Source organism: Aquarana catesbeiana, linkage group LG08 (assembly GCF_042186555.1).
Source record: "Aquarana catesbeiana isolate 2022-GZ linkage group LG08, ASM4218655v1, whole genome shotgun sequence".
NCBI classification, from domain to species: domain Eukaryota; kingdom Metazoa; phylum Chordata; class Amphibia; order Anura; family Ranidae; genus Aquarana; species Aquarana catesbeiana.
Genome location: NC_133331.1, coordinates 13639809 through 13667145, shown reverse-complemented (window position 1 = coordinate 13667145; position 27337 = coordinate 13639809). Strand labels below are relative to the sequence as shown.

General features: G+C 45.8%; 1 protein-coding gene across 4 annotated transcripts in view; it reads left to right on the top strand.

The window, feature by feature from the left end:
• Nucleotides 1-27337, top strand: part of CRTAC1 (cartilage acidic protein 1) — a 951030-nt gene that overhangs the window by 769554 nt on the left and 154139 nt on the right. For all 4 annotated transcript variants that reach the window (XR_012235617.1, XM_073595539.1, XM_073595541.1 and 1 more), the window contains exon 8: nucleotides 1763-1899. Coding sequence is in view for 3 of the 4 variants with exons in the window: in XM_073595539.1 (XP_073451640.1) it covers nucleotides 1763-1899 (137 nt within the window). In the remaining variant the exon portion in view is untranslated. The remainder of the gene's footprint in view (nucleotides 1-1762; nucleotides 1900-27337) is intronic.

The following is a 27337-nucleotide window of genomic DNA, read 5'->3' as shown; positions in this document are numbered from 1 at the left end:
TAGGTGCATTATATTACATTTAGAAACATTGAACTGCAGTCTCCACTGCTTTGACCAATCTTCCAGCAATGCCAATTCATATTGGCCTCCAGGGACATCAGCCCTATTACACACCTCAGCAAAAGACATACCTTGCCCAACATACTTTTTAGTTATATCACATACATATAGATTAAATAGAACAGGAACCCAGTACAGAGCCTTGTGGTACCCCACTAGTGAGAGGTCTCTGTTCTAAGTGAACCCCATTTACAACCACACTCTGCTCTGGTATCTATCCTTTAGCCAACTGCATATCCACCGAACCACCCAAGGGTTAAGTCCTAGCTTGTACAACTTTTGTATTAGATCATTATGTGGAACTGTGTCAAATGCCTTGCTGAAATCAAGATGTGCTATGCCTACAGCTCCTCCCTGGTCCAAAACATTGTTATAGGACAGTTAACATTTAAAACAAATAGACATAATGTGATGTAACATGATTTATTTTCCTACCTTTTTTTTTTATTCTGAAGAAATAGCTGTTTGTTTCTCTGTGTCCATTGTGAACGTGAATGGGAGTAACTTTATAATTATCAGTCAGCTGCTGCACCTGCAGGGCTCTAATGAGGAAAGTGTCAGGGGTCTGCGTCCCTTTAGACGTGACAAACAAGATATTTGGGGGGCACACCCTAAAAGATGCATCAAAGATGGTGCAGCCATAAGACCGTACAGTAGAAGAAAATATTACAGCGCACACCTGCAGGGCTCTAATGAGGAAAGTGGCAGGGGTCTGCGTCCCTTTAGACGTGACTACCCTTTGGGAGTATCTCACCAAAAAAAATGACTGTTTTGTTGCAGGGGATGCCCAAAATCTGACTTGTATCTTAAGACTTCTGGGAAAATCAGTGAGCCAATCACATGAGTAGGAAATTAAATTGGTGGGTGGCGTTCTGTATATCATCTGTATACAGAACGCCTCCAGGTGGACTTATTGCATTTTACAGAAAATTACAGCGCTGCAGACTTAAAAAGAAAAGGTCAATTTTAATAACATTTAATTACAATATGACTTGTGTAGCAATTGTTTATGTTATATTATTTTTTTTTTTTTATTTGCAATTTTTCCCTCTTTAAGTGTCCTCTGCAATATAAATTCCTACTGTGTGCTCAGCTTTTATATTAGATTTCTAGTGCCGGTTTGAAATTTAAAGGGAAAAGTCTGTCATGTTTTGCAATAGATAACACCAAATTCTTTTTTTTATACAGTATTTATGGCTAGATGTACATAGGCAGTGAAATGCAGACTTTTGGGGCATATATTTTATTTATTGTCCTTGCACTGCAACCATGACAGATGGTGAAATAGGTAACCGGCACAAGGAAATCATATCTTCAGGCGAGCGCAGTAAGACCAAAGTGAGAAAAAAAAAAAAAACATCCATCGCGTTTTTATGTGTGCAGGAACACAAATCAAATGGAAAGAAATTTGAATTTCAAAGTTGATTGTCACCGGAAATGAAAGAACAAATTTATCAGCCCCCTATAAACAATAATTAGACGTTTCGGGGGGAATATATTATTCTTGCTCTCACTGTTCTGTGTCATCAGATTGTGGCAGGCTCTCAATGGGCTGAGAAATGATTTTGCTGCCATTTTAATTGGAAGATTCCCTTTGATTACTTTGTGGTCTCTTACAATAGCCGGCAACTTATTAGGTGATAGAGTTCCCTTTTAATGGCGGGTGTTTTTTAGCTGTTGTATCTCTTCTATCTTCCAACAGGATATTGCTTCTCAGAAGTTCTCCATGCCCTCGCCGGTCCGCACGGTAATCGCGGCTGACTTTGATAACGATCAGGAGCTGGAAGTCTTTTTCAATAATATCGCCTACAGGGGTTCTTCAGCAAATCGAATGTTCAGGTAATGTCGCAGACTTCCCAAAAAATAATGTGGCAGGTGCTCAGGTTTATGCAGGGAGGGACTTTATTATACAAAAATGAAATAGATAACATTTATTTATTTTATAAAGTCTCATTAGCAGTGATTTTTTTCTTAGATAATGAGTACAGGTAAAAGAAAAAGCCCCCCAGTAATCCATTATCTCAACGCCCTATTCTCCTCTGAGCTCCGGCCCTTGTCTTTATCTCCCTACCCACCTTCAAGAACCATCCATGTCTTTTTCTCCCTACCCACCTCCGTGCACCATCCCTTGTCTTTATCTCCCTACCCACCTCCGAGCACCATCCTATGCCTTTATCTCCCTACCCACCTCCAAGCACCATCCCTTGTTTCCATCTCCTACCCACCTCCAAGCACCATCCCTTGTCTTTATCTCCCTACCCACCTCCATGTACCATCCGATGTCTTTATCTCCCTACCCACCTTTGAGCACAGTCCCTTGTCTCCATCTCCTACCCACCTTCGAGCACCATCCCATGTCTTTATCTCCCTACCCACCTTCAAGCACAGTCCCTTGTCTCCATCTCCTACCCACCTTCGAGCACCATCCCATGTCTTTATCTCCCTACCCACCTTCAAGCACAGCCCCTTGTCTCCATCTCCTACCCACCTTCGAGCACCATCCCATGTCTTTATCTCCCTACCCACCTCCAAGCACCATCCCTTGTCTTTATCTCACTACCCACCTACAAGCACCATCCCATGTCTTTATCTCCCTACCCACCTTAGAGCACAGTCCCTTGTCTCCATCTCCTACCCACCTCCGAGCACCATCCCTTGTCATTATCTCCCTGCCCACCTCTGAGCACCATCCCTTGTCTTTATCTCTCTATCCACTTCCAAGTACCATCACTTGTCTTTATCTCCCTACCAACCTCTGCGCACCCATACTTGTCTTTATCTCACTACCCACCTCCGAGCACCATTCCCTGTCTTTGTCTCCCTACCCACCTTTGAGCACTATCCCCGTTCCTTGTCTTCACCCCCTACCTGCTTCCGAGCACCATCCTTGTCTCCATCTCTTTACCCTCCTCCCAGTACCGCCCCTGTAAGAGAATACAGAACCAAGAATCAATTTAGCTGCAAAGTAATTTGTATGGAATTTATTAATGATAACAACCTCAAAGACAGTAAAATAGATGCCCTGCAGCCGGCAACGACAATATTTGGCCCCTCTATAGATGCTGTCTATTATTTGACCTTATGATAGGAGGCCACTCCATAGATTCTTTCTATCATGAGCACCATCCCTTGTTTTTATCTACCTACCCACTTCCGAGCACCACCCCTTGTTTTTATCTCCCTATCCAGCACCAAGCATGATCCCTTGTCTTTTTTCTCCCTATCCACCCCTGAGCACCATCCTTTGTCTTAATCCCTCTATCCACCTTCGAGCACCATCCCTTGTCTTTATCTCCCTACCCTCCTTTGAGCACTGTCCCTTGTCTTTATCTCCCTATCCACCTCCGAGCACCGTCCCTTGTCCCCACCTCCTACCCACTTCCGACCACATTCCTTGTCTTTATCTCCCTACCCACCTCCAAGCACCATTCCTTGTCTTTATCTACGTACCCACTTTCGAGCACAGTCCCTTGTCTTTATCTCCCTACCCACCTCTGAGCACAGTCCCTTGTCTTTATCTCTCTATCCACTTTTGAGCACCATCGCCTCTCTTTATTGCCCTACCCTCCTTCGAGTACCATCCCTTGTCTTTATCTACCTATCCACCTTCAAGCACTGTCACTTGTCTTTATCTCCATATCCATGGTGGCCCATCCATAGGAGACATACTTTCGCCACCACCCCACAGCTAGTCACAAATAAAAGAACGAAAAGGTCCTTAAAAAAAAAAAAAAGGTCCTTTAAGTGCACTGTGTACGGGCACCAGATACAGTGCACTATGGGCAGCGTAATGCCTATGCAATCATGTGATTGCAGGTGAGGCGCTTCATTTGGCTGCTTTTGGGAGTCCTTGTGGCTCAAAGCAATGCGCTGCAACAATCCCATATTGCAGTCATTCTCCTGTTGTGTTATTTTTTATCGCCGTAGGACACGGGCAGTGCTTTCCTCTGAGCCACAAAGTCACTTCTGGTTTCTCTGTGCCAGTGGGAAAACCGGAAGTGATGCCGCGGCTCCATGGATGGAACGCACGGCCCGAGCTGTGCCCTATTTTGGTCGAATTGGTAGGTTCAGACTGTCTGAAGTATATTGTATATAGCATCACGTTGCGTTCATCAGGCACTTTATTGATCTGTATGTTGCTGCAGCTGTCCTGTGCAGGTCCTGGGAAAATCCACCGCAGATTTCACAGAAGTCGATGGATGTCTCCATCCTCTGTGGTAACATTTAGCTCTTGTAGTTCGTTACTCTGGTGTTGTATAATATAAGCATCCATCAGCTCTGTAGCATCACAATCTGCTGTTCCTGGGATTCTTTCATCTTACTACAGTACAGGTGAAAGGTACATATGGTCCACTGCCCTGTGGATGAATGCATAATTGTATAATGATAGGAAGTACTTTATGGTTTAGCTCCAACTCCAGGGTAAGCTCTTTCCTTGTGGTGCAAAGCAATGCGTCTGAACACTCCTACTGTAAAATTATTCTCCTTGTTGTGGGGTTAGTGATTGGCACTGCCGTAGGACATGGGCGGTGCTTTCTGCAGAGCTACGGCATCACTTCCAGGTTTCTGTGCCAGTGGGAAACCGGAAGTGGCGCAGCGGCTCCGTGTATGAAACGCATGGCCTGAGCAGCGCCTTCTCTCTGAATCTCGGCCGGATTGGTAGGTTGGGATCTATAATGCTGAGCTATAAACCCTGATCTGTAATGCTGAGCTATATACCCTGATCTGTAATGCTGAGCTATATACCTTGACCTGTAATGCTGAGCTGTATACCCTGATCTGTAATGCTGAGCTGTATACCCTGATCTGTAATGCTGAGCTGTATACCCTGATCTGTGAGGCTGAGCTGTATACCCTGATCTGTGAGGCTGAGCTGTATACTCTGTCCTGTGATGCTGGGGCTGTATACTCTGTCCTGTGATGCTGTGCTGTATACTCCTGATACTATGAGTAGAAGCAAGTGGAATAAAGGTGACGGAGTGGGTAGATTCTATAAGGGGTGGGGCTTATGGGAAGTGGGGTCAAAAAGGAAGGGCGGGTTCTGGCGCCCCCCCATCCTAAAACTTCACCAGCCGCCACTGTTCCCTATCCACCTCCGAGCATCCTCCCTTGTCTCCATCTCCTACCCACTTCCGAGCACTACACTTGTCTCAATCTCTTTACCCTCCTCCCAGTACCGCCCCTGTAAGAGAATACAGAACCAAGAATCATTTTTGCTGCAAAGTAATTTGTATGGAATTTGTTAGTGACCTCTACAAAGGCAGTAAAATAGATGCAAAAGGTATAAACAAGGCCAAGGATAAATCCAAGGAAAAAAACAAGATTTAACTTACCAACCAGCCCGCATGACAACCAAATAACCTGTCTAACACTATGCATTAAAAGCAGGGGTTTAGTCTGCACACATTTGCAAATGCATACGTAAGCCACAGAGCCTCGTCAAGGCACCCTGGCATCTGTGGTATCTAAAACTAACTTATAAGTGTCCCCACAGTGGTGGCACATGCATTCTGATGGATAGGTGAGAGCAGGTGGACTAAAAAATAGATGCACTGCAGCCAGCAACAACAATATAAGGCCCCGCTATAGATGCTGCCTATCATGTGACCCTACGATAGGAGGCCACTTCATAGATACTGTGGGGACAAGGTTCTTTGGGGTCCAAAGCACCCACCCCCCCATGTTGAGGGCATGCGGCCTGGTATGGTTCAGGAGAGGGGGGGCACTTGCTTGTCCCCCCCCCCCCTTCTTGGCCTGCCAGGCTGCGTGCTCGGGTAAGGGCCTGGTATGGATTTAAGGGGGGCACGCCATTTTGAAAAAAAAATTTGGTGTAAGGTTCCTCTCAAAATCTGTAACAGACCCAAAGGGCCCGGTATAGGCTGGGGAGGGAGACCCCACGCCGCTTTCCTTTTTTTTCCACCACCATTTTTTTTCTTTCAGCTGTCAGCGGGAAAGCCCGCTGACAGCTGATGACTCCTCCGTTGTTAAGGATACATCAGCATTCTTCCCGGCCCCACTTCTTAACAACATATGACTGTGAGTCGCCCGCGGAATGCAGAGAAAATTCGGGTGTCCCAAAAATGCCCAAATCTGCCCGATTCGAGCAAAATGCTCCAGAACAGGTGAAGTTCGGGCCGAACCGTTCGCCCCAACACTATTGGATATTATAAAACCTTGGTAAGTGGGGGAGAAGGGGGATGTTTTAAAGGACAACTTTATGAATATAATGAATTTATCGTATAAAAGGTAAAGAGGAATGGCATCTCCCTCCATCCCCAAGGTTAATTTTGATACTAATCCCTTCTTACCTGGTGTGCTGGGGTGAGCTGAAATGACATAATCATCTGCCCAGTGAATCCAAAGCTGTCCTGCTTTTATCTGGTGACCAGTGCAGCTCCGCAATCTTCTATGTGATGCCATCAGGAGGCTGGGGCTGTCTCTTCTGGATCTTAGCAGTTGGCCCCCTAAAGTTGTTGCACTGCGCATGCTCCGTGGAGTTATACACAGCCCCGAAGCCTCCTGAGATGCGTGACGTGGGTATTTCAGGGGGTTTCGGCAGAGGGGGTAATTAATTCCTAATTTTCAAATTTGAAGGTTAAATGTAAGGGTCTCTGGTGTCCGTACGCTTCAGGGGCTTGTCCAGGTCACTAGGTAGGGAAAGACTGGTCATGGAGGACAGACTCCCTCTTTTAAATTCCTCCGCCATGTTTTAGCAGTGATGGTTCGGTCCTTAAGGGGCCCCATGAGAGGGATAGATCCTGAACACTGTAGTTCTCATGGAACATGCCCTTTAAGTCAGGACAGCTTTTAGAGATGGAAATGTCTGAAGTCATCACTTTGGAGTCGCACAATGCAGAATGTGATATGGGATGAATCTTCCCCAGAAAATGTGAAAAATATGGCCGTGTATAGATAAAAAAATGTAATTTCAGATGCGTTATCTGCTGCCGTTTTTTCTCCTTTAACCTCTTCATGGCGGCGCAGAGTCGGCCTCTATCATGGTGGAACACTCGGATCTGACATGACATAAATCCAAGTCTCCTTATATTTCCTGGGGAGCACCCGGGGCTCCCAATCATACCACTGTGAGCGTCATAATGTAACTCCTAAAGTCCTAAACCTGCCATCATTCACCTCTTTTGCTAGTCGCTTCTCTATTATCCAGGATTTTTATAGCGCCAACAGCAGTGGCGGCTGGTGCTCAAAATTTTTGGGGGGCGCAAACAAACTGAAAAAAAAACATCAATTGCAGCCACTGTGCCCATCAAACGCAGCTACTGTGCCCATCAAACGCAGCTACTGTGCCCATCAAATGCAGCCACTGTGCCCATCAAATGCAGCCACTGTACCCATAAATTGCCGCCACTGTGCCAAACGCAGCTACTATACCCATCAACTGCTGCCAGTGGGCCCATCAATTGCTGCCACTGTGCCCATCAGTTGCTGCCAGTGTGCCCCATCAATTGCTGCCGGTGTGCCCCATCAATTGCTGCCGGTGTGCCCCATCAATTGCTGCCAATGTGCCCATCAATTGCCGCTACTGTGCCCCATCAATTGCTGCCAGTGTGCCCATCAATTTTTATCCAGGATTTTTATAGCGCCAACAGCAGTGGCGGCTGGTGCTCAAAATTTTTGGGGGGCGCAAACAAACTGAAAAAAAAAACATCAATTGCAGCCACTGTGCCCATCAAACGCAGCCACTGTGTCTATCAAATACAACCACTGTGCCCATCAAATGCAGCCACTGTACCCATAAATTGCCGCCACGGTGCCAAACGCAGCTACTATACCCATCAATTGCTGCCAGTGTGCCCATCAATTGCTGCCACTGTGCCCCATCAATTGCCACTACTGTGCCCCATCAATTGCTGCCAATGTGCCCATCAATTGCTGCCACTGTGCCCATCAGTTGCCCCTACTGTGCCCCATCAATTGCTGCCAGTGTGCCCATCAATTGCTGCCAGTGAGCCCATCAATTGCTGCCAGTGTGCCCATCAATTTCCGCTACTGTGCCCCATCAATTGCTGCCAGTGTGCCCATCAATTGCTGCTACTGTGCCCCATCAATTGCTGCCATTGTGCATCGTCCGGGAGTCGGGACTTACCTGTCTCGCAGCGGGTCACTGTGGCGTCGTCCACGCTCCTCGATGTCTCCGGTCCTCTCTATCAGGCGTCCAATCACAGCGCCTGTTGTTTCCGCCAATCAGGTGACAGGTAACCAGACCCAAGAACCTGATTGGCTGAGAGGCGGGTCAATGTTCCTAACACAACACTGAGTAAACAGCGAACGCACAGCATTGCGCCCGCTGTTTACCATTTTGGAAGCCTGTTCGAGCCTACGGCTCTAATCAGGCGCTTCCAAAAAAAACCCCTGCCGCTGCAATTCCCTGACAAGGGGCTGGACACCTGAATAGGGGGCGGCAGCGGCGACCATAGATAGATTCATGCAATGCACAAATCTATCTATGGTGAGAGAGAGGTGACAGGAGAGAGGGGACGGCGCTCCTGCACCCTTTATGGACGCACCGCCACTGACCAACAGTTTGCGCAGTGGTTTGCATTAACCACTCTAGGGCCAGCCCTTTTCTGGCACTTATTGTTAACATGTAAAAATTAGTATTTGTTGCTAGAACATTATAATTTTTTTTCAGCAGAGACCATAGAGAATAAAATGGGGATCGCAATTTTTTATGTCACAGGATATATGGGCAGTAGTTTTTCAAACCCCCCTTTTTTAGGAGAAAAAAATACGCTTTAATGAATTTTAATGCAAAAAAACCCCACAGTATATGACCCAATTTTTTGTTAAAATATAAAAGATGATGTTACGCCGATCACTTTTAATCACTTTTATTCCTATTACAAGAAAGGTAAACATTCCTTGTAATAGAAATGAGGGATGACAGGTCCTCTTTATGGAGAGATCTGGGGTCAAAAAGATCCCAAATATCTTCTTTACCTTTGAAAGCAAAAGATCATATAAAAAAATTGTCTACTTCCGTCTTAGACCGGAAGTGACATCATGACATCGCGCCAGGCCTCCTAGATCATAGAGGTGATCAGAGACAATCTGGTCTCTCTTCACCTCTATAGCCAGCCTCACAAACCGTCGGATCATTTCCCACGCTCACTAATAAGAATGGTAAGCTCCAGAAACACCAGCGACCCCTCCCGCTGCTTCTAAAAGCAATCCAGCAGCTCATCAGCTGCTCAGATCGCTTTTATTAGAAAGAGAATCGCCTGCTGAAAAAATGAAAATACCGGGGTTATGGCTGATAGCTTCAGTTATAACCCTAGTAAACCACTTCAAAGCAGCTGCAACAAATCTACACTATAATACCAAAACTATTGAGACGCCTGCCTTTACACACACACGAACTTTAATGGCTTCTCAGTCTTAGTCCGGAGGGTTCAATATTGAGTTGGCCCACCCTTTGCAGGTATAACAGCTTCAACTCTTCTGGGAAGGCCGTCCACAAGGTTTAGGAGTGTGTCTATGGGAATGTTTGACCATTCTTCCAGAAGCGCATTTGTGAGGTCAGCCACTAAAGTTGGACAAGAAGGCTTTTCTTCGTGGGGCAGCATATCGGCGTATCTGTCTTTGTGCTGGAAGTGCAACGCACAGCATACACCCCAAGCACAGAGACCAGGGTCTCACTGGGAGCCCCGGGTAACGTACTAAAGATCGGGACCTGGAACCCACGGTTCCAGGTCACCTGATCCCTGTGATAGCTTCTGATTGGCTACCACAGTGATCAGTCACTGTGAAGCCCGCCCCTGTGTCTCTCTCTCTCTCTCTCTCTCTCTCTCTCTCTCTCAGTGAGAGGAGAGGAAAGATACAATGTATCCTTGCAGAGAGAGAAAACAGCTGTGCGTAAAAAAAAAAAAACAATAATAATAATGTAGCGCTCTGCTCCTGTTGACCAGGCGCTTGCATGTAAATTTAGTGGGTAACTGTTCTGTACATAGTTCCGATTTAATATTACGGCTAAATTAGCTTCTGTTCCAGCATTGGCTGTGTTGCGTGCAGTTCCGAACTGTCGTCTGTAGGTGTCATTGTCACCACAGGGCAGTGTTGGAAGAGCAACAGGCTGAAGTATATTGAGTTCTCTTCTTTCTTGGAAACAACCCAGTGGGGGTGGTTCACCGCTGTGCATTCTGGGAGAGGGTACTTAAGGGGCAGGCGCCATTTTTTCGCTCTCTTGCCTCCTGGCCCTGCTGGCCTAAGGTATGTGGTGACTTTTCTTCCGCCTCTGGGCCACGCTGGCCTGAGGCTATGTGACTACAAGTAGGCCCAGAAGCCTGTCTGGGGCCTACTACTGCTGTGGTGGTCCTTAGGCTGTCTTGCCTGTTAGGAAGAAGCCGAGCCAAGCTGAGGAGATCCAGGGGAGGACCCTTGCTGGAGAGAACCAGGATCAAGGCTGGTCTCTCGGGAGGGCCTGGTAACTTACTTGGAGGATGCACCTATACTTAACTAACCTGCCTCACAGTACTGCCGGGTCGGCTTAAAGGTTCTGGTACTGTGTAACCGTGCAACTAATACTAAATCCTGTGGCGGAGGATTGTTCAACCATTTTAGTTCTTATCAAGTCTGCGGCAGAGACTTTTCGTCCATGCGTCATTCCGGCTGTTGGGTCAGTGAGAGAGGCCTATCCGGGTGGGCAAAGATCTGTTGACTGAAGGTGTGTTTGTCTTCAGGATCTCAAATTCCTCATTGATCTGCATAAGGTATCGGAACTTCCCCTGCAACTCCTCTTCTACCTCTTTACTGCTACTTCATTTAAAAGTGTTAGCAATAAAGCATTGGAAACAGAACTAAGTGACTGGTTCATACATTGGCGGCCGCCAAGCCTAATACAGACTCTAAGCTCCGGATATGGTGGACTACAGGTAAGGGGTGACGGGGAAGACCCAAAAATATTCAGCAGCTCCTTCGGGGGTTAGTGCTACAATAATAAAAAAAGAAAGAAGAAATAGCTAGATCAAGGTTTGATCTAGGACAGTGCCAAGGTTAGTGTTTGGGTCAAGTAAGGGTCAAAAGTCACAATCAGTATATTTTGGGCAGGATTTTTTTAACGTTTTTTTAACCACTTGCCTACCGGACACTTTCACCCCCTTCCTGCCCAGGCCGATTTTTCAGCTTTCAGCGCTGTCACACTTTGAATGACAATTACTCAGTCATGTAACACTGTACTCATATGAAATTGTTATCATTTTTTTTTTTACACAAATAGAGCTTTCTTTTGGTGGTATTTAATCACCTCTGTTTTTTTTTCTTTTTTGCTAAACAAACAAAAAAAGTCATGACATCGCTTCCGGTTTACTCGACTGCCAATGGTGCCGATTTAAAAAAAATCTCTAGTGTTCCAAAATGCCGATTTTGGCGCTTTGAATACTTTTAAAGAGCAAAGGAGGGATTTGGGGTCTTATAGATCCCTCCATAAAGAGGACCTGTCACTGCCTATTACTGTCCTAAGGGACGTTTACATGCCTTGTCACAGCAATAAAAACGATCATATATATTTTTTTTAAATAGACAGTATAAAAATAAAATAAATAATAATAATAATAATAATAAATAAATACAATAAATAAATACTGTCCCTCCATAGGACAGTATGGAGGGATCTGTAAGTCCCTCCGTGTTCGCGCGCAGAAGCGAATGTATACGTGTATGTATACGTGTTCAAACCACACATGTGAGGTATCGCCGCGATCGTTAGAGAGAGAGAGCAATAATTCTAGCGCAGGACCTCCTCTGTAACTCTAAACTGATAACCTGTAGAAAATTTTATACATCGCCTATATTGATTTATAAGGGTCAAAGTTTGTCGCCATTCCACGAGTTTTCCAATTTTAAAGCGTGACATGTTGGGTATTAATTTACTCGGCACCAGGGAGTGGCAGGAGGGGGAGGGGGGGGCACCTCTCCCGTCGCCAATAAAAATGATCTTGCGGCGAATCCGCCACAGAGACCACTCTTATCTGAAAGCAAACCGGCCGAAGAAGAGGATACCAGGGATGTGGCAGCTAGCTTCTGCCATAACAACGATATTCCTCTTCAAAGTAAGGACGTATGTCGGCGTACGGCGGTCCGGAAGTGGTTAAAAAAAGTGTATATTTTTCAAAAAAAAAATTGCGCTTGTGGGACCGCTGAGCAAATACGGTGTGACAAAGTATTGCAACAACCGCCATTTTATTCTCTAGGGTGTCTGAAAAAAAAAATTGTGTTGTGTGCCCGCTGTAAGCACAGAAACCTCGGCAGCCATCCATGGACGCATGCCTGCGGCGTATGGTCGTTAAAGCCCACCCTCTTTGCAGTCGCACATATGCGCTATGTGGGTAGCAAGAGGTTAACATGATAATCTCTGAAAATGTAGAAAAACTGCTCCCGTCGTATTTTTATCCCACTCTCCGCCTCTCACCGGGACATCGCCTACACTTGTCAAACAATTAAAAAAAAAAAAAATCGAGGAATCTCGCGACTTCCAACCTTGGAACATTTAGCGCGGCGGAGATTGAGTCCCCTTCAGGCTGTTCATTTGTGTGAAATGAGGGAGAAGTAATACGTGATTTCTGCGGTATTTCAGACGGTGAACCCGGAGCCGCAGATGAAAAGGAAAGAAGTTAAAGTAAAACTCATATAAAGGAGAAGAAGATGTCCAATTCTTATCCGAAATAGTCAGATCGGTCAGGAAAAGGCAGGAGAGGTTTTGTGCAGATTTTTTCTTTTTTACTTTTTTGTAATAATCTAAAAATACTCGCAGCGTATCGGAGGTTTCATTGCTTTCCCGTAGTCCCTTCCCCCGGGGACCGAGCTCAGCACATTTGTCTAATGTGAAAATGAAATCCCATCATAATAATTGAGGTGGCAGTACAACGGAATACCAGTGTAGGAGGACTGAAGGGTCTGTGGGGTTTGTGCTTCTTTTTACTTTTTGGTGAATCCTTCAATGCATTACCTTCACTTATAACAAGTTCAGTTCATTAATTACGTTCGTAATTATTACATTTATCATTATAATGCTAAATCATTATTTACAGTGCCTTGAAAAAGTATTCATACCCCTTGACGTTTTCCACATTTCGTCATGTTACAACCAAAAACGTAAATGTATTTTATTGGGATTTTATGTAATAGACCAACACAAAGTGGCACATAATTGTGAAGTGGAAGGAAAATGATAAATGGTTTTCAACATTTTTTACAAATAAATATGTGAAAAGTGTGGGGGGTACATTTGTATGGCGCCCCCCGGAGTCAATACTTTGTAGAACCCCCTTACGCTGCAATTACAGCTGCAAGTCTTTTTGGGGATGTCTCCACCAGCTTTGCACATCTAGAGAGGGACATTTTTGCCCATTCTTCTTTGTAAAATACCCAAAGCTCTGTCAGATTGGATGGAGAGCGTCTGTGAACAGCAATTTTCAAGTCTTGCCACAGATTCTCAGGTCTGGACTGTGACTGAGCCATTCTAACACATGAATATGCTTTGATCTAAACCATTCCATTGTAGCTCTGGCTGTATGTTTAGGGTCGTTGTCCTGCTGGAAGGTGAACCTCCGCCCCAGTCTCAAGTCTTTTGCAGACTCTAACAGGTTTTCTTCTAAGATTGCCCTGTATTTGGCTCCATCCATCTTCCCATCAAATCTGACCAGCTTCCCTGTCCCTGCTGAAGAAAAGCATCCCCACAACATGATGCTGCCACCACCATGTTTCACGGTGGGGATGGTGTGTTCAGGGTGATGTGCAGTGTTAGTTTTCCGCCACACATAGCATTTTGCTTTTAGGTCAAAGAGTTCAATGTTGGTCTCATCTGACCAGAGCACCTTCTTCCACATGTTTGCTGTGTCCCCCACATGGCTTCTCACAAACTACAAACAGGACTTCTTATGACTTTCTTTCACCAAGGACTTTCTTCTTTTCACTCTTCCATAAAGGGCAGATTTGTGGAGAACACGACTAATAGTTGTCCTGTGGACAGATTCTCCCATCTGAGCTGTGGATCTCTGCAGCTCCTCCAGAGTTACCATGGACCTCTTGGCTCTTCTCTGATGAATGCTCTCCTTGCCCGGCCGGTCAGTTTAGGTGGACGGCCATGTCTTGGTAGGTTTGCAGTTGTGCCATACTCTTTCCATTTTCCGATGATGGATTGAACGGTGCTCCGTGAGATGTTCAAAGCTTGGGATATTTTTTTATAACCTAACCCTGCTTTATACTTCTCCACAACTTTATCCCTGACCTGTCTGGTGTGTTCCTGTCTGAATTGCCCTGCCCCCCCCCCCCCCCCCCCCAAAAAAATATACCACCAGCCGCCACTGGTTGTGTGTTCAGAGATGGTATTCTGCATACCTTGGTTGTAATGAGGGGTTATTTGCGTTACTATGCCTCTCTGTCATCTCCAACCAGTCTGCCCATTCTCCTCTGACCTCTGACATCAACAAGGCATTTTCCTCCACACAACTGCCACTCACTGGATATTTTCTCTTTTTCGGTGTGAAAATGCAAGTAGATCACCCGTTTTTGAAATACTCATCAACAACTATTACAACTATTTTAGTAATGAGAACGGTTTCATCAGCATGGATTCATGAAGAATCGTTCTTGCCAAACCAATCTATTAACCTTCTATGAGGAGGTGAGTTGCCATCTAGATAAAGGAAGGCCCGTAGACGTGGTGTATCTGGATTTTGCAAAAGCATTTGACACAGTTCCCCATAAACGTTTACTGTGCAAAATAAGGTCCGTTGGCATGGACCATAGGGTGAGTACATGGATTGAAAACTGGCTGCAAGGGCGAGTTCAGAGGGTGGTGATAAATGTATGTAATGTAACTATGTAACAATGCCACATTCAAAGTCACTTAAATCCCCTTTTTTCCCCCATTCTGATGCTCGGTTTGAACTTCAGCAAGTCATCTTTACCACGTCTAGATCCCTAAATGCATTGGGTTTCTGCCATGTGATAGGCTGATTAGCAATTTGTGTTACCAAGCCATTGAACAGGTGTACCTAATAAAGTGGTTGGTGAGTGTATACAGTGATACCAATGTTGGGGTTTATTATTGCATCCAATGATACCAATGTAGGGGGTTATTATTGCATCCAATGATACTGATGTAGCACCCTGATGTTTAGGCAGGGTTGCCAGTAAATGTATTTGCCAAGTGATAGTTGCCTTGGCCAATAGATAGGAGGTCAATTGATTCCACCCTAATTCTGGAATTGCTGCACTTCTCTCTTCTGTCACTAGATGGCCGGGTATCTGTTGGCATTTGATAAGACAAGGGCATTGCAAGGACAGATTAGGAATGAATGGGGTCTCTCAGCCAATGGGAAGGGATTATCTTGGTCCCTTGGCCTGCTGGGAGAGCCTAATTATTTGGGTGAGGTTCTGTGCCACCTGAATGGCTGTCTGGGTGGACATGTGTTGTGTTGCCCCGGGCTGCTAGGCAAGAGCCTGAGGCCTATCCCAGGGACATCTGGCTGCTAGGCTGTCTGAGGGCCTATCCAGAAGCAAGAGAGCAGCACAGGGTTGGGATTGCGGCTTGCAGTCCAACCAGAAGTGACGGTTCTGCCGGACGGAGAACCTGTCGTGGTCGGAGGTAGAGGGGAAGCTGTCGCCACTAAGGGACCATCCACCTTGTTACCAGGAACCACGGTGAGTAGCTGAAGCAAGTACTGGAGCAGTATTCTCACCAACCGGGGACGGTGAAGAATCGGGAAACTTCAGCAGGTGTTAAGCCAGGGACCCAGCCAGCAGAGGTGACGCTTGCAGAGCAGCCTTGTGTGCCAAACCAGGGACTGAGCAGGCCAGTGAGTGACACTTGAGGAGTATCTTGGATGCCAAGCTAGGGACCCAGCAGGGAAGCGGGGGTGACGCTTGAGGAAGATACTGAGTGAGAAGGTTGGAAGAGCTCAAGGAATCCAGTGGCAGTGGATCAGCAAGTCTAGTGAGAGAGAGACTGGGAGCTCAGTGGAGTGAAGATCTACAAGAGGAGATTGTAGAAAAAGTAAAGGAGTTTGTTACAACTTGTGTTAGAAACTGTTATAAGACAGTTGCCTAAGACCTACTCATGCAGATGTGGTGTCTGGCTAGATACCTTTGCCTGCATGGCTGTCTGCCTATAGAAGGCTCGGAGTCTGCCAAATTAACATTGCAACTACTAAAGGGTGTCCTGGCCCCAACCCTCTCTCCCCCAGTTCTGTTCAAGAGAAAATACATCTCTTTTGCATTCAAGAAGTGTCTGGCGTCCATGAATTTACCTTGAATTACACCCACCATCGCCTCGTACCCACTCTACATAGAAGGATGTCAGCTGTCCCTAACTCTGGAAGTCACCATTAGGCCCCAGGGCTCCCCGGGACCTTGCTACACCAATGTTGGAGTTTGATATTGCATCCAATGTTACCAATGTTGGGCGTTATTATTGCATCCATTTATAACAATGTTTGGGGGTTATTATTGTGTCCATTCACACCAATGCTGGGGGGGTTTTATTGCATTCAATGATACCAATGTTTGGGGTTCTTATTGCGTCCACAGACACCAATGCCATGGTTTATATTCTGTTTAATGATACCAACGTTGGTGGTTATTATTGTGTCCATTCACACCAATGTTGGGGATTATTATTGCATCCAATAAAACCATTATTGGGGGTTATTATTGTGTCCATTCACACCAATGTTGGGGATCATTATTGCATCCATTGACACCAATTTTGGGGGTTCCCTTTTTGCGTCCACCGACATCAATGCTGGAATTATTATTATTTATGGCGTTCACTGATACCAATGCTGGAATTATTGTTGACCAATGTTGGAATTATTATTATTTACGGTGTTCACTGATACCAATGCTGGAATTATTGTTGTCCAACTTTTTCAGTGTGCATTGCAATATGCTGCAAAAAAAATGCAGCCGGGCCAAAATATTTGGGTATTGATGTGCAAAAACCGCACTGTTATTGTGTGGCCCTCTGGAGGTGGTGAAGGACCCTGTTCTATTGTACTGAGGTTTGTGCTTTGCTGTGATTTTTTATTCTGGTTGGTTGCAGCTCGTAGACATCCAATTACCGGTTGGAAGTTTTCCAACAACTAGTCAGGCTGCTCTTAAATGTTGTTTAGTACATTGTGAAATGGAATAAAATATGAACCAAGTATACCGAGAACATTTTGGTACCGGGCTATTTGCCTTCATTGAGGAATAGGTGACATTAGGGCTATGTCTAGTTATTTCCATTGTGTTATTCCTGACTGTAATGAAGTGTGGCGAAATCTGCTCTATTCTGGGTCTCTAATTGTCTCCACTTCCCGAAATTCCCTCTTCTCTGACACTGGAATTGACTCGTAGGTATTAAATTGTCACGAAACGTTCAGTCGTACTAAACTCTTCACGCGAAGGATAAAGGTCAGGACGCGTAATTGTGTTTTCTCTTTGCTCATCAGGGGAAGTCTCTGTAGCATCAAGACCGTGTTTTTGTGTCGTTGTGACCGGCGTTTGAATGTAGAAGTACGGCGAGCCACGTCTGCCTACAGCTGTGCGCGGCGTACAGCGCACAAATTGGCACTTTCTGCTAATAGCATGGCTTGGCGGGCGCGGAACATAGAAGAGACCATTTGCAGTATTGTGGAAGCAAAATTCTCATTTTCTTTCTTGTAAATGGGGTGCCAACAGTCTGCGGCACTCTGAATTGTGGAGCGGCTTATGCGCCTTCCCTCTCCCGTAGTCAGAGACCCTTCTTTACATGTGTGATTGGCGTGCAGAATAGTAATCTCCTTCCTTCCACTGTGAATGTCACAAGCTGCGTGCGGTTTTGTTTTATAAGGCCAGATTTATAATTCATGATTATGGAATCATTCCATGTCATAAACAATACGCCGACAGCAAGCCACTTTTCTGCTTACATTTTTTTATCCTTTGTCACTATGTGTCCATTAGGAGATTTCCTGGACATACACTATATTGTCAAAAGTATTGGGACACCTGCCTTTACATGCACATGAACTTTAATGGCATCCCAGTCTTATGCCCCGTACACACGGTTGGACATTGATCGGACATTCCGACAGCATGGATTTTTTCCGACGGATGTTGGCTCGAACTTGTCTTGCATACACACGTTCACACAAAGTTGTCGGAAAATCCGATCGTTCTGAACGCGGTGACGTAAAACTCGTACGTCGGGACTATAAACTGGGCAGTAGCCAATAGCTTTCGTCTCTTAATTTATTCTGAGCATGCGTGGCACTTTGTGCGTGTGTACACACGAGCGGAATTTCCGACAACGGATTTTGTTGTTGGAAAATTTTATAGCCTGCTCTCAAACTTTGTGTGTCGGAAATTCCAATGGAATGGAAATGGAAAATGTGTGATGGAGCCCACACACGGTCGGAATTTCCGACAACAAGGTCCTATCACACGTTTTCCATCGGAAAATCCTATCGTGTGTACAGGGCATTAGTCTGCAGGGTTCCATATTGCGTTCGCAATTTTTTATTTTGAGAATCTTGCAAACAAGAAACACGTCCCAACTTTTTTTTTCTTACAAAAAAATAAATAATTTTTTTTATTTATTTTATTTTTTTTATGTATACATAGCATACTGTATACACAACTAAACATAATAATAGTAATAATAATAATAAAGGCTTACTTCAACCTATAATATATGAACAAAAGGTTGTTTTTTTTTTTTTCAACCAAGAGCAATATCACTGTATTATATTGTAATATACAGAGGGGACGGAAAGTATTCAGACCCCCCTTAAATTTTTCACTCTTTGTTATATGCAGCCATTTGCTAAAATCATTTAAGTTCATTTTTTTTCCTCATTAATGTACACACAGCACCCCATATTGTACACACAGCACCCCATATTGTACACACAGCACCCCATATTGTACACACAGCACCCCATATTGTACACACAGCACCTCATATTGTACACACAGCACCTCATATTGTACACACAGCACCCCATATTGTACACACAGCCCCCCATATTGTACACACAGCACCCCATATTGTACACACAGCACCTCATATTGTACACACAGCACCTCATATTGACAGAAAAACACAGAATTGTTGACATTTTTTGCAGATTTAATAAAAAAGAAAAACTGAAATATCACATGGTCCTAAGTATTCAGACCCTTTGCTCAGTATTTAGTAGAAGCCCCTTTTGATCTAATACAGCCATGAGTCTTTTTGGGAAAGATACAACAAGTTTTTCACACCTGGATTTGGGGATCCTCTGCCATTCCTCCTAGCAGATCCTCTCTAGTTCTGTCAGGCTGGATGGTAAACGTTGGTGGACGGCCATTTTGTAGGTCTCTCCAGAGATGCTCAATTGGGTTTAAGTCAGGGCTCTGGCTGGGCCATTCAAGAACAGTCACGGAGTTGTTGTGAAGCCACTCCTTCCTTATTTTAGCTGTGTGCTTAGGGTCATTGTCTTGTTGGAAGGTAAACCTTCGGCCCAGTCTGAGGTCCTGAGCACTCTGGAGAAGGTTTTCATCCAGGATATCCCTGTACTTGGCCGCATTCATCTTTCTCTCGATTGCAAGCAGTCGTCCAGTCGTCCTGTCATCCTGTCCCTGCAGCTGAAAAACACCCCCACAGCATGATGCTGCCACCACCATGCTTCACTGTTGGGACTGTATTGGACAGGTGATGAGCAGTGCCTGGTTTCTCCACACATACCGCTTAGAATTAAGGCAAAAAAGTTCTATCTTGGTCTCATCAGACCAGAGAATCTTATTTCTCACCATCTTGGAGTCCTTCAGGTGTTTTTTTAGAAAACTCTATGCAGGCTTTCATGTGTCTTGCACTGAGGAGAGGCTTCCGTTGGGCCACTCTGCCATAAAGCCCCGACTGGTGGAGGGCTGCAGTGATGGTTGACTTTCTACAACTTTCTCCCATCTCCCGACTGCATCTCTGGATCTCAGCCACAGTGATCTTTGGGTTCTTCTTTACCTCTCTCACCAAGGCTCTTCTCCCCCGATAGCTCAGTTTGGCCGGACGGCCAGCACTAGGAAGGGTTCTGGTCGTCCCAAACGTCTTCCATTTAAGGATTATGGAGGCCACTGTGCTCTTAGGAACCTTAAGTGCAGCAGAAATTTTTTTTTAACCTTGGCCAGATCTGTGCCTTGTCACAATTCTGTCTCTGAGCTCTTCAGGCAGTTCCTTTGACCTAATGATTCTCATTTGCTCTGACATGCACTGTGAGTTGTAAGGTCTTATATAGACAGGTGTGTGGCTTTCCTTATCAAGTCCAATCAGTATAATCAAACACAGCTGGACTCAAATGAAGGTGTAGAACCATCTCAAGGATGATCAGAAGAAATTGACAGCACCTGAGTTAAATATATGAGTGTATTCCAGGTTTAATATCGGACTACTGAGCTGACTAAAAAAAGAGTGTCCAAATCAAATCCCTTGCGATTCTGCAATGCTCCATACACCCACTCAGCATAAGACATGCTAGGCAAGAAAGGAATATTCAGAGCCCTCCCCATCTTTTTATAGACTTTTACATTGAAAGGGCACTGAAACAAGAAGTGGTCCATGGTTTACACTTCACCCTGACACTCCGCTCTTGAACAACCACGATTGTCGAAAGAGCGGCACTTCACGTTCCCCCTCACATAGAGCCTACCGTGGAAAGCGAGCCAGGCCTGGTCCCTAAATTTCAAGGGAATACGCTCAGAGTTTATTAAACGTAAACCCTCCCTCATAATATGACCTGGGTAATCCCTTAAGGCCAGTGACGCATGAAAGACAGTACCCATGATCTTCTCACCCAGGAGTCTCCTAGGGAGGGACCTGATATCCTCCGCTGTCACACACCACCATCTAAGAATTTTCAGGCACGGGGCAACATAAACCGGGAGCTTACCATGCTTGATCCTTAGGCTTTTCACTGGCCCACCACTCTCCCAACAGCCCTGAAAAGGTCTAAACCAGATCTGGAAAATACCCACCCATCCAGGCGGTCTCTCTGCCAGCATGTTAACAAAATTATGTTTCAAAAACATCAGAGAAAAGAACACAACCGGGTTGACCATCCCTAGGCCTCCCTTCCGCCTAGATAGGTAAGTCACATTCCCCTTCACAAGATTCAGCCTGTTCCCCCATAATAATTGGAAGAAACAACTATAAATCCTGGTATAGCAGGACTCTGTCAAGATGCAAACAAAGCTGACATACACAAAGGTCGGAATCAGGTAGGTCTTAATCAAGTCCATCCTTTCCCTCAAGGAGAGCCGCCACCCTTTCCAGCATTTCACCTTGACATCAGCATCATTCAGCCTGGCTTCCCAATTTGACTTACTGTAATCATTATGGCCAAACTCGATGCCTAATAATTTGACTTTCTGCTGAAGCCTCGGGAAGGTGTCCGGAAGTGCAAAAGCTCTCACCTCCCTCGCTCATCCAAAAAACTTCACTTTTATTATGGTTGACCTTGGAGCCTGATGCCTCGGAATACTTCTCTATAACTGAGACCACCTCCTGCGCCTCCTCTTTTCCAGAGATAAAGACAGAAACATCATCAGCATAGGCTACAACCCTCAATGGCGGCTCACCAGTAATGCCCACCGGCCGCTGCACAACGGTCTGCTCTCTATCCTTCTGACAACGGGGTCGATTGCCAACACATATAGCAAAGGGCTCAGTGGACACCCCTGGAGCACCCCCAATCCAACCCTGAAGGGCTGTCCAACCCAACCGTTAACAGGCATGAAGCCCTCTGCCTCTCTGTATAAAGTCTTAAGCCATCCAATAACCCCACCCTCCAGGCCATACTTGTCAAGGAGAAGCCAGAGGTACTAATGATTGACACGATCAAAAGCCTTCGCCTGATCCAATGCCAGCAACTACTTTCCCCAGCCTTCAGCCCTGCAACATTCCAGAGCCTCCTGGACAGCTAACACCGCTGATAAAGTGTTACTGCCCTGGACCGAACAGTGCTGCTGACGAGAAAGAAATCTGTCTGCTACTGACGACAAGCGCCAGAAAATTATCTTCCCAGAATCTTTCTATCGACATTAAGAAGGCTAATGGGGCGCCAATTTTCAATCATTGAGGGATCCTTGCCTTTTGACAACAGAATTACAGTGAATTGTCTCATGGAGGGAAGGAGCGAACCCTCTTGCAGACAGCCATTAAATACCTCCACAAGATAAGGTACCAAGCTGGATTTGAAAGTCTTATAAAATTCAGCCGTCAATCCGTCTGGCCCAGGTGGTTTCCTAATAGCCAGACCGTCTATAGCTTTGACTAGCTCTTCTGCTGTGATTTCCCCCGTCAAACTTGCCAGCGGAATGTTATTTCCCAGACCTGGTGTAGAATCCAGAAAACTTGACATCTTTGCCCGATCAAGGTACTTCTCCCTCAGAAGATCCACATTAAAAGACCTCGAGACCTCCATCATCCCTGACCTGGATTTCGTCAAAGAGCCCGTCCTATCCCTTAGCCCAACAAACGTCTTAACTGCTGCGCTTTGTTTGTAGTTCTGATAAGGGTCAGGAGAGTGATATTTCCCCTAGTCCCTTTCTAGAACCAAAGAAGCATACCGGTCATACTGATAATTCCTTATATCGCGTACACACGAGCGGATTTTCCGTCGGAAAAAACTTGGATGGTTTTTCCGATGGAATTCCACTCAAGCTTGGCTTGCATACACACGGTCACACAAAAGTTCTCTGAACTTTCGACCGTCAAGAATGCGGTGACGTACAACACTACGATGAGCCGAGAAAATGAAGTTCAATGCTTCCGAGCGTGCGTCAAATTGTTTCCGAGCATGCGCAGGAATTTTGCAAGACGGAATTTGTACAGGCGATCGCATTTTCGCATAGGAACTTTTTCCGACTGAAAAATTGAGAACCTGCTCTCAATCTTTTGCTGGTGGGAAATCCGCCAGCAAAAGTCCAATGGAGAATACACACGGTCGCATTTTCCGACCAAAAGCTCTCATGGGTCTTTTGCTGGCTGAATTTCCGATCATGTGTACGTGGCATAAGGAGAAGTTTCACCTCAGAGATTGCCCCTGAATCTCCACCACTCGAGACAAGGCGATCAAGTTTTCTCCGCAGCTGCTGGTAGGCAATGTGCTTACCAAGCTGTTTCCTTTTCCCTATGGCCTTGAAAAACCCACTAATCTGGCTTTTGGCAAGCTCCCACCACTCCAACTTACTGCTGCAGAAATCCAGGATGGTTACCTGAGCCTGAAAAAAAATCCTCAAAAGATTGTCTTACCTCCTTGTCATCCAGCAGAGCCGAATTCATCCTCCAAATACCCTTTCCTTTAGGTGGCATATCTGAAGCATTGAGAATAACAGACAGCATAAGGTGATCAGAGAACTCCACCATACGACACTCAGGAGCCGAAGAGGCAGAGTCCCCCTTAAAAAAAACAAAAAACCTATCTATCCCGCTCTCACAACTGCCTCGCTTAAATGTGTACCCCGTGCTGTCTGGGCAACACTTAATATGCACATCTTCCAGACCTGCTTCCCTGGCTGTCGTATTAAGAAAAACGCTATCATATCTCAGGCTGTCAGTGGAACCTTTCCTGTCTTTGGTCCTAGTGACGGTGTTAAAATTGTTAAAGACAACTTGCCGAGATGTAAAAAGGAAAGGCTTAATCTTTGTAAAGAGGCATTTCCTCTCCCATCTAGTTTGTGGTCCATAATTATTTATTAAACGTAGATCATGCCCCTTCACAGGGACATCCAGGACCATACACCTTCCAATCTCTACCTCGATAACCCGCCGACACGTTACCATGCCACTAAAAAGTACTGCAACTTCGCTGTAAGGCTCATTTGCAAGAGACCAGAAGGAGGGCCCACGCCTCCACTACCTCTTTGCCAGGTGGACATCAGCAAGGCTATTTAGCCAGCATCCATCTCGCTGAGCAAAAATAAGGCCATATTACGAGCCCTTACAGATTTTATGCTTGGAACATAAATCGTTGCCACCTTTATTGGAGTGGGAACTGCCATCAGGATGATTGAGGTAGGCCTGAGCCCCCCCCCCCCTACTGGAAACCTTGACCTCTTAGGGAACACTCTACCTCATCCTCCTCCATCTGAGACATAGATTTAGAAGACTCCTCCTCCCCCTCAGATAATGACCCAAAGTTGTTTCCCAGAGGTAGATCATCTACCTCTAAAGATGAAACCGAGGAGGCAGAGGTCATAACTATCTTATTCCTCCTCCTCCCCACCTTGGTCCACTCTCCCTCCTCCCCTGAAACATTACCCTGAAAGACCTCATCTACATCATTAGCAGTGGCAACTTCCCCCTTCTTCACCTTAGAACCTCCACTAGAGGTCCTACTTTGCCTCAGGGAAGGCCCCGATGAAGCTGCCACCTCAGATCTGCATGAAACTGCCCCTTTGGCAGCCTCAGCCAATCTGGGTGACTTTGTTTCATTTGGAAAACTGGGCACCTGAAACACTGGGGAAGAACACACAACAGAAGTAGACACCGACACAGTAGGGAGCACAGACTGGGGAGCAGACACAAGAGGGGTCACACCTTCAGATTGGTAAAACTGACACCTAGGGGGAGGCCCACAGGACTAGCTGAAACCGCTCCACCAACCCCTTGCTACCCCCCACGTTTCTCCTCCTCCGTCCTTAACAGTTCTTCCACCACCGCCGGCTGATTATGGAGGGCTTTAGGGCAAAGGCTATAGGGGTGACCTAACTTATTACAGAGATTACAACAAATACTATTGCAGTCCTTTGCAACATGCCCTGAGCCTTGACTGAGGGAACATTTCTGCACATAACATGAGCTTGAAAAATGCCCCTTTTCACCACAGCGATGACACAACTTTGGTTGCCCTGCAAAAAAGTAATAATCCTGTCACGACCTATAAAGGCAGACGAAAGGATGTGCTTAACAACATTACCCGTGACGTGCAGTTTTACTAACAATGTCCATCCTCCTGTCCATATCCCCCCCATCATCTACAACTTTCCTCAAGGGGGCTTGGACATCTGCATATCTCCCCAACCACACCACCAGATCTGCAGCAGGAATGGACTCATTCCGTACTAGAATGGTGACGTTTTTGTATAATGGTTGGCGAGAGACTACTTTGGGTGACAAACCTGCTGGTCTCCTTCCACCTCTGCTCATACCTCTTCCAAAAGACATCTAATCCTTCCGCCTTGACAAAGGAGAGGTCACACTCATATGGCCCAACTGGGCTGATGAGGGATGAAATCTCCTCTGCTTTAAAACCCATTCCCAGAATACGGTCCACCACATCTCTCCTATTTGGGGGGGGGGGGGGGGGCCTTCTCCAGTCCACCTCAATTGGACCACATTGCGGAGGAGCTACCAGATGGTGTCAAATTGACCTGACCTTCACTCTTATCACTCCTAGTGACCGCAGAATAACTTGCCCTACTCACCCTCGGGACAGGTGCAGCCACCGCTGCAGCATAGAAAATAACCGCACTCCTTGCAACATCCCGCACATCACTTTTAGTTACAGACCCCTCTTTAGATAAGGTAGAAACAACATTATTGTCAGGAACAGATGGAGCAGAGACTTCTGACACAGAAATATCATTTAGATTACCCTTGGTAATTTTTATTTCATTACCAGTAACTAAAGGGTTACCAACAGTGGAGATGTCCTTATCTGCACTCTTCACAGCAGAGTCTGCACACCCTTCACTGGCTTTCTGTACACAGGTGAGAGTCTCAGCCAGGAGATGAGCTTGCTCTCCGCCGCCCTCTACTGCACCATCCATAGGAACTACACCTCCATTTTATTGTATAGGTAAGTCATGAACAAAAAGAGCTTTTTCTGTCACCCGATGTTTCAAATCTTTTGGGGGGGACATCATTATCCTCTTCTTCATCCTCAGATGATCCAGACACGGCAAACTTGCAACCATGCAAAGGCGATTCCATTTCTGTAAAGAACTTTAGCATACCTGCTCCCTTCACAGGCTCAGATGGATCATTTTGCTCCATAGCCTCCTGCTGCGGTGACAAGGGCACAGAACTTCCTTTGCCCCATGACATACTGCCAGTCAAAACACCTGACTGGTGATTACCCGCAGCCTGTCTGCCAGAGCTTTCTCCACTTTCTGCAGGCATACTGATACTTGGCACGGGATGTGGAGATTTCCCAGCGTGCTGGCCAGAAACAGTCCAAGCCCACGGAAACTTTTTTTGCATTGCACTGACCTTGGCTTCTAGCACTCTGGTGATTAGAGTTGCCACCTCATCCCTTTATACCGAACTCATATGAATTACACGGGTTCTGAGGCTAATTTAATACAGATAAGGCACCAAGTGCGAAAACATTGCTCAAAGCAGGTAAATTTTTCGATTACAATCACTTTAACAATGGGGCATAACTACTGTTACTTAGATCACCAGTTCCTCCTACTGATACCAATGATGGGGCACTATTCCTTTTACTGACACCAGTGTTGGGGGGCACTATTCCTCCCACTGATACCAATGTTAGGGCACTATTCCTGCCGCTGACACCAATGATGGGGCACTATTCCTCCCACTGACACCAATGATGGGGCACTATTCCTCCTACTGATACCAATGATGGGGCACTATTCCTCCTACTGATACCAATGATGGGGCACTATTCCTTCCACTGATACCAATGATGGGGCACTATTCCTCCCACTGATACCAATGATGGGGCACTATTCCTCCCACTGATACCAAATATGGGACACTATTCCTCCCACTGATACCAATGATGAGGCACTATTCCTGCCACTGACACCAATGATGGGGCACTATTCCTTCCACTGATAGCAATGATGGGGCACTATTCCTCCCACTGATACCAATGATGGGGCACTATTGCTGCCACTGACATCAATGATGGGGCACTATTTCTGCCACTGATACCAATGATAGGGCACTATTCCTCCCACTAATACCAATGATGGGGCACTATTCTTTCCACTGATTCCAATGATGGGACACAATTCCTCCCACTTATACCAATGATGGGGCACTATTCCTCCCACTGACACCAATGATGGGGCACTATTCCTCCCACTGACACCAATGATGGGGCACTATTCCTGCCACTGACACCAATGATGGGGCACTATTCCTGCCACTGATACCAATGATGAGCAATTATTCCTCCCACTGATACTGATGAGGAACTATTCCTCCAACTGACACCAAATATGGGGCACTATTCCTCACATTGACACCAGTGATGGGGCACAATTCCTCTCACTGACACCAATGATG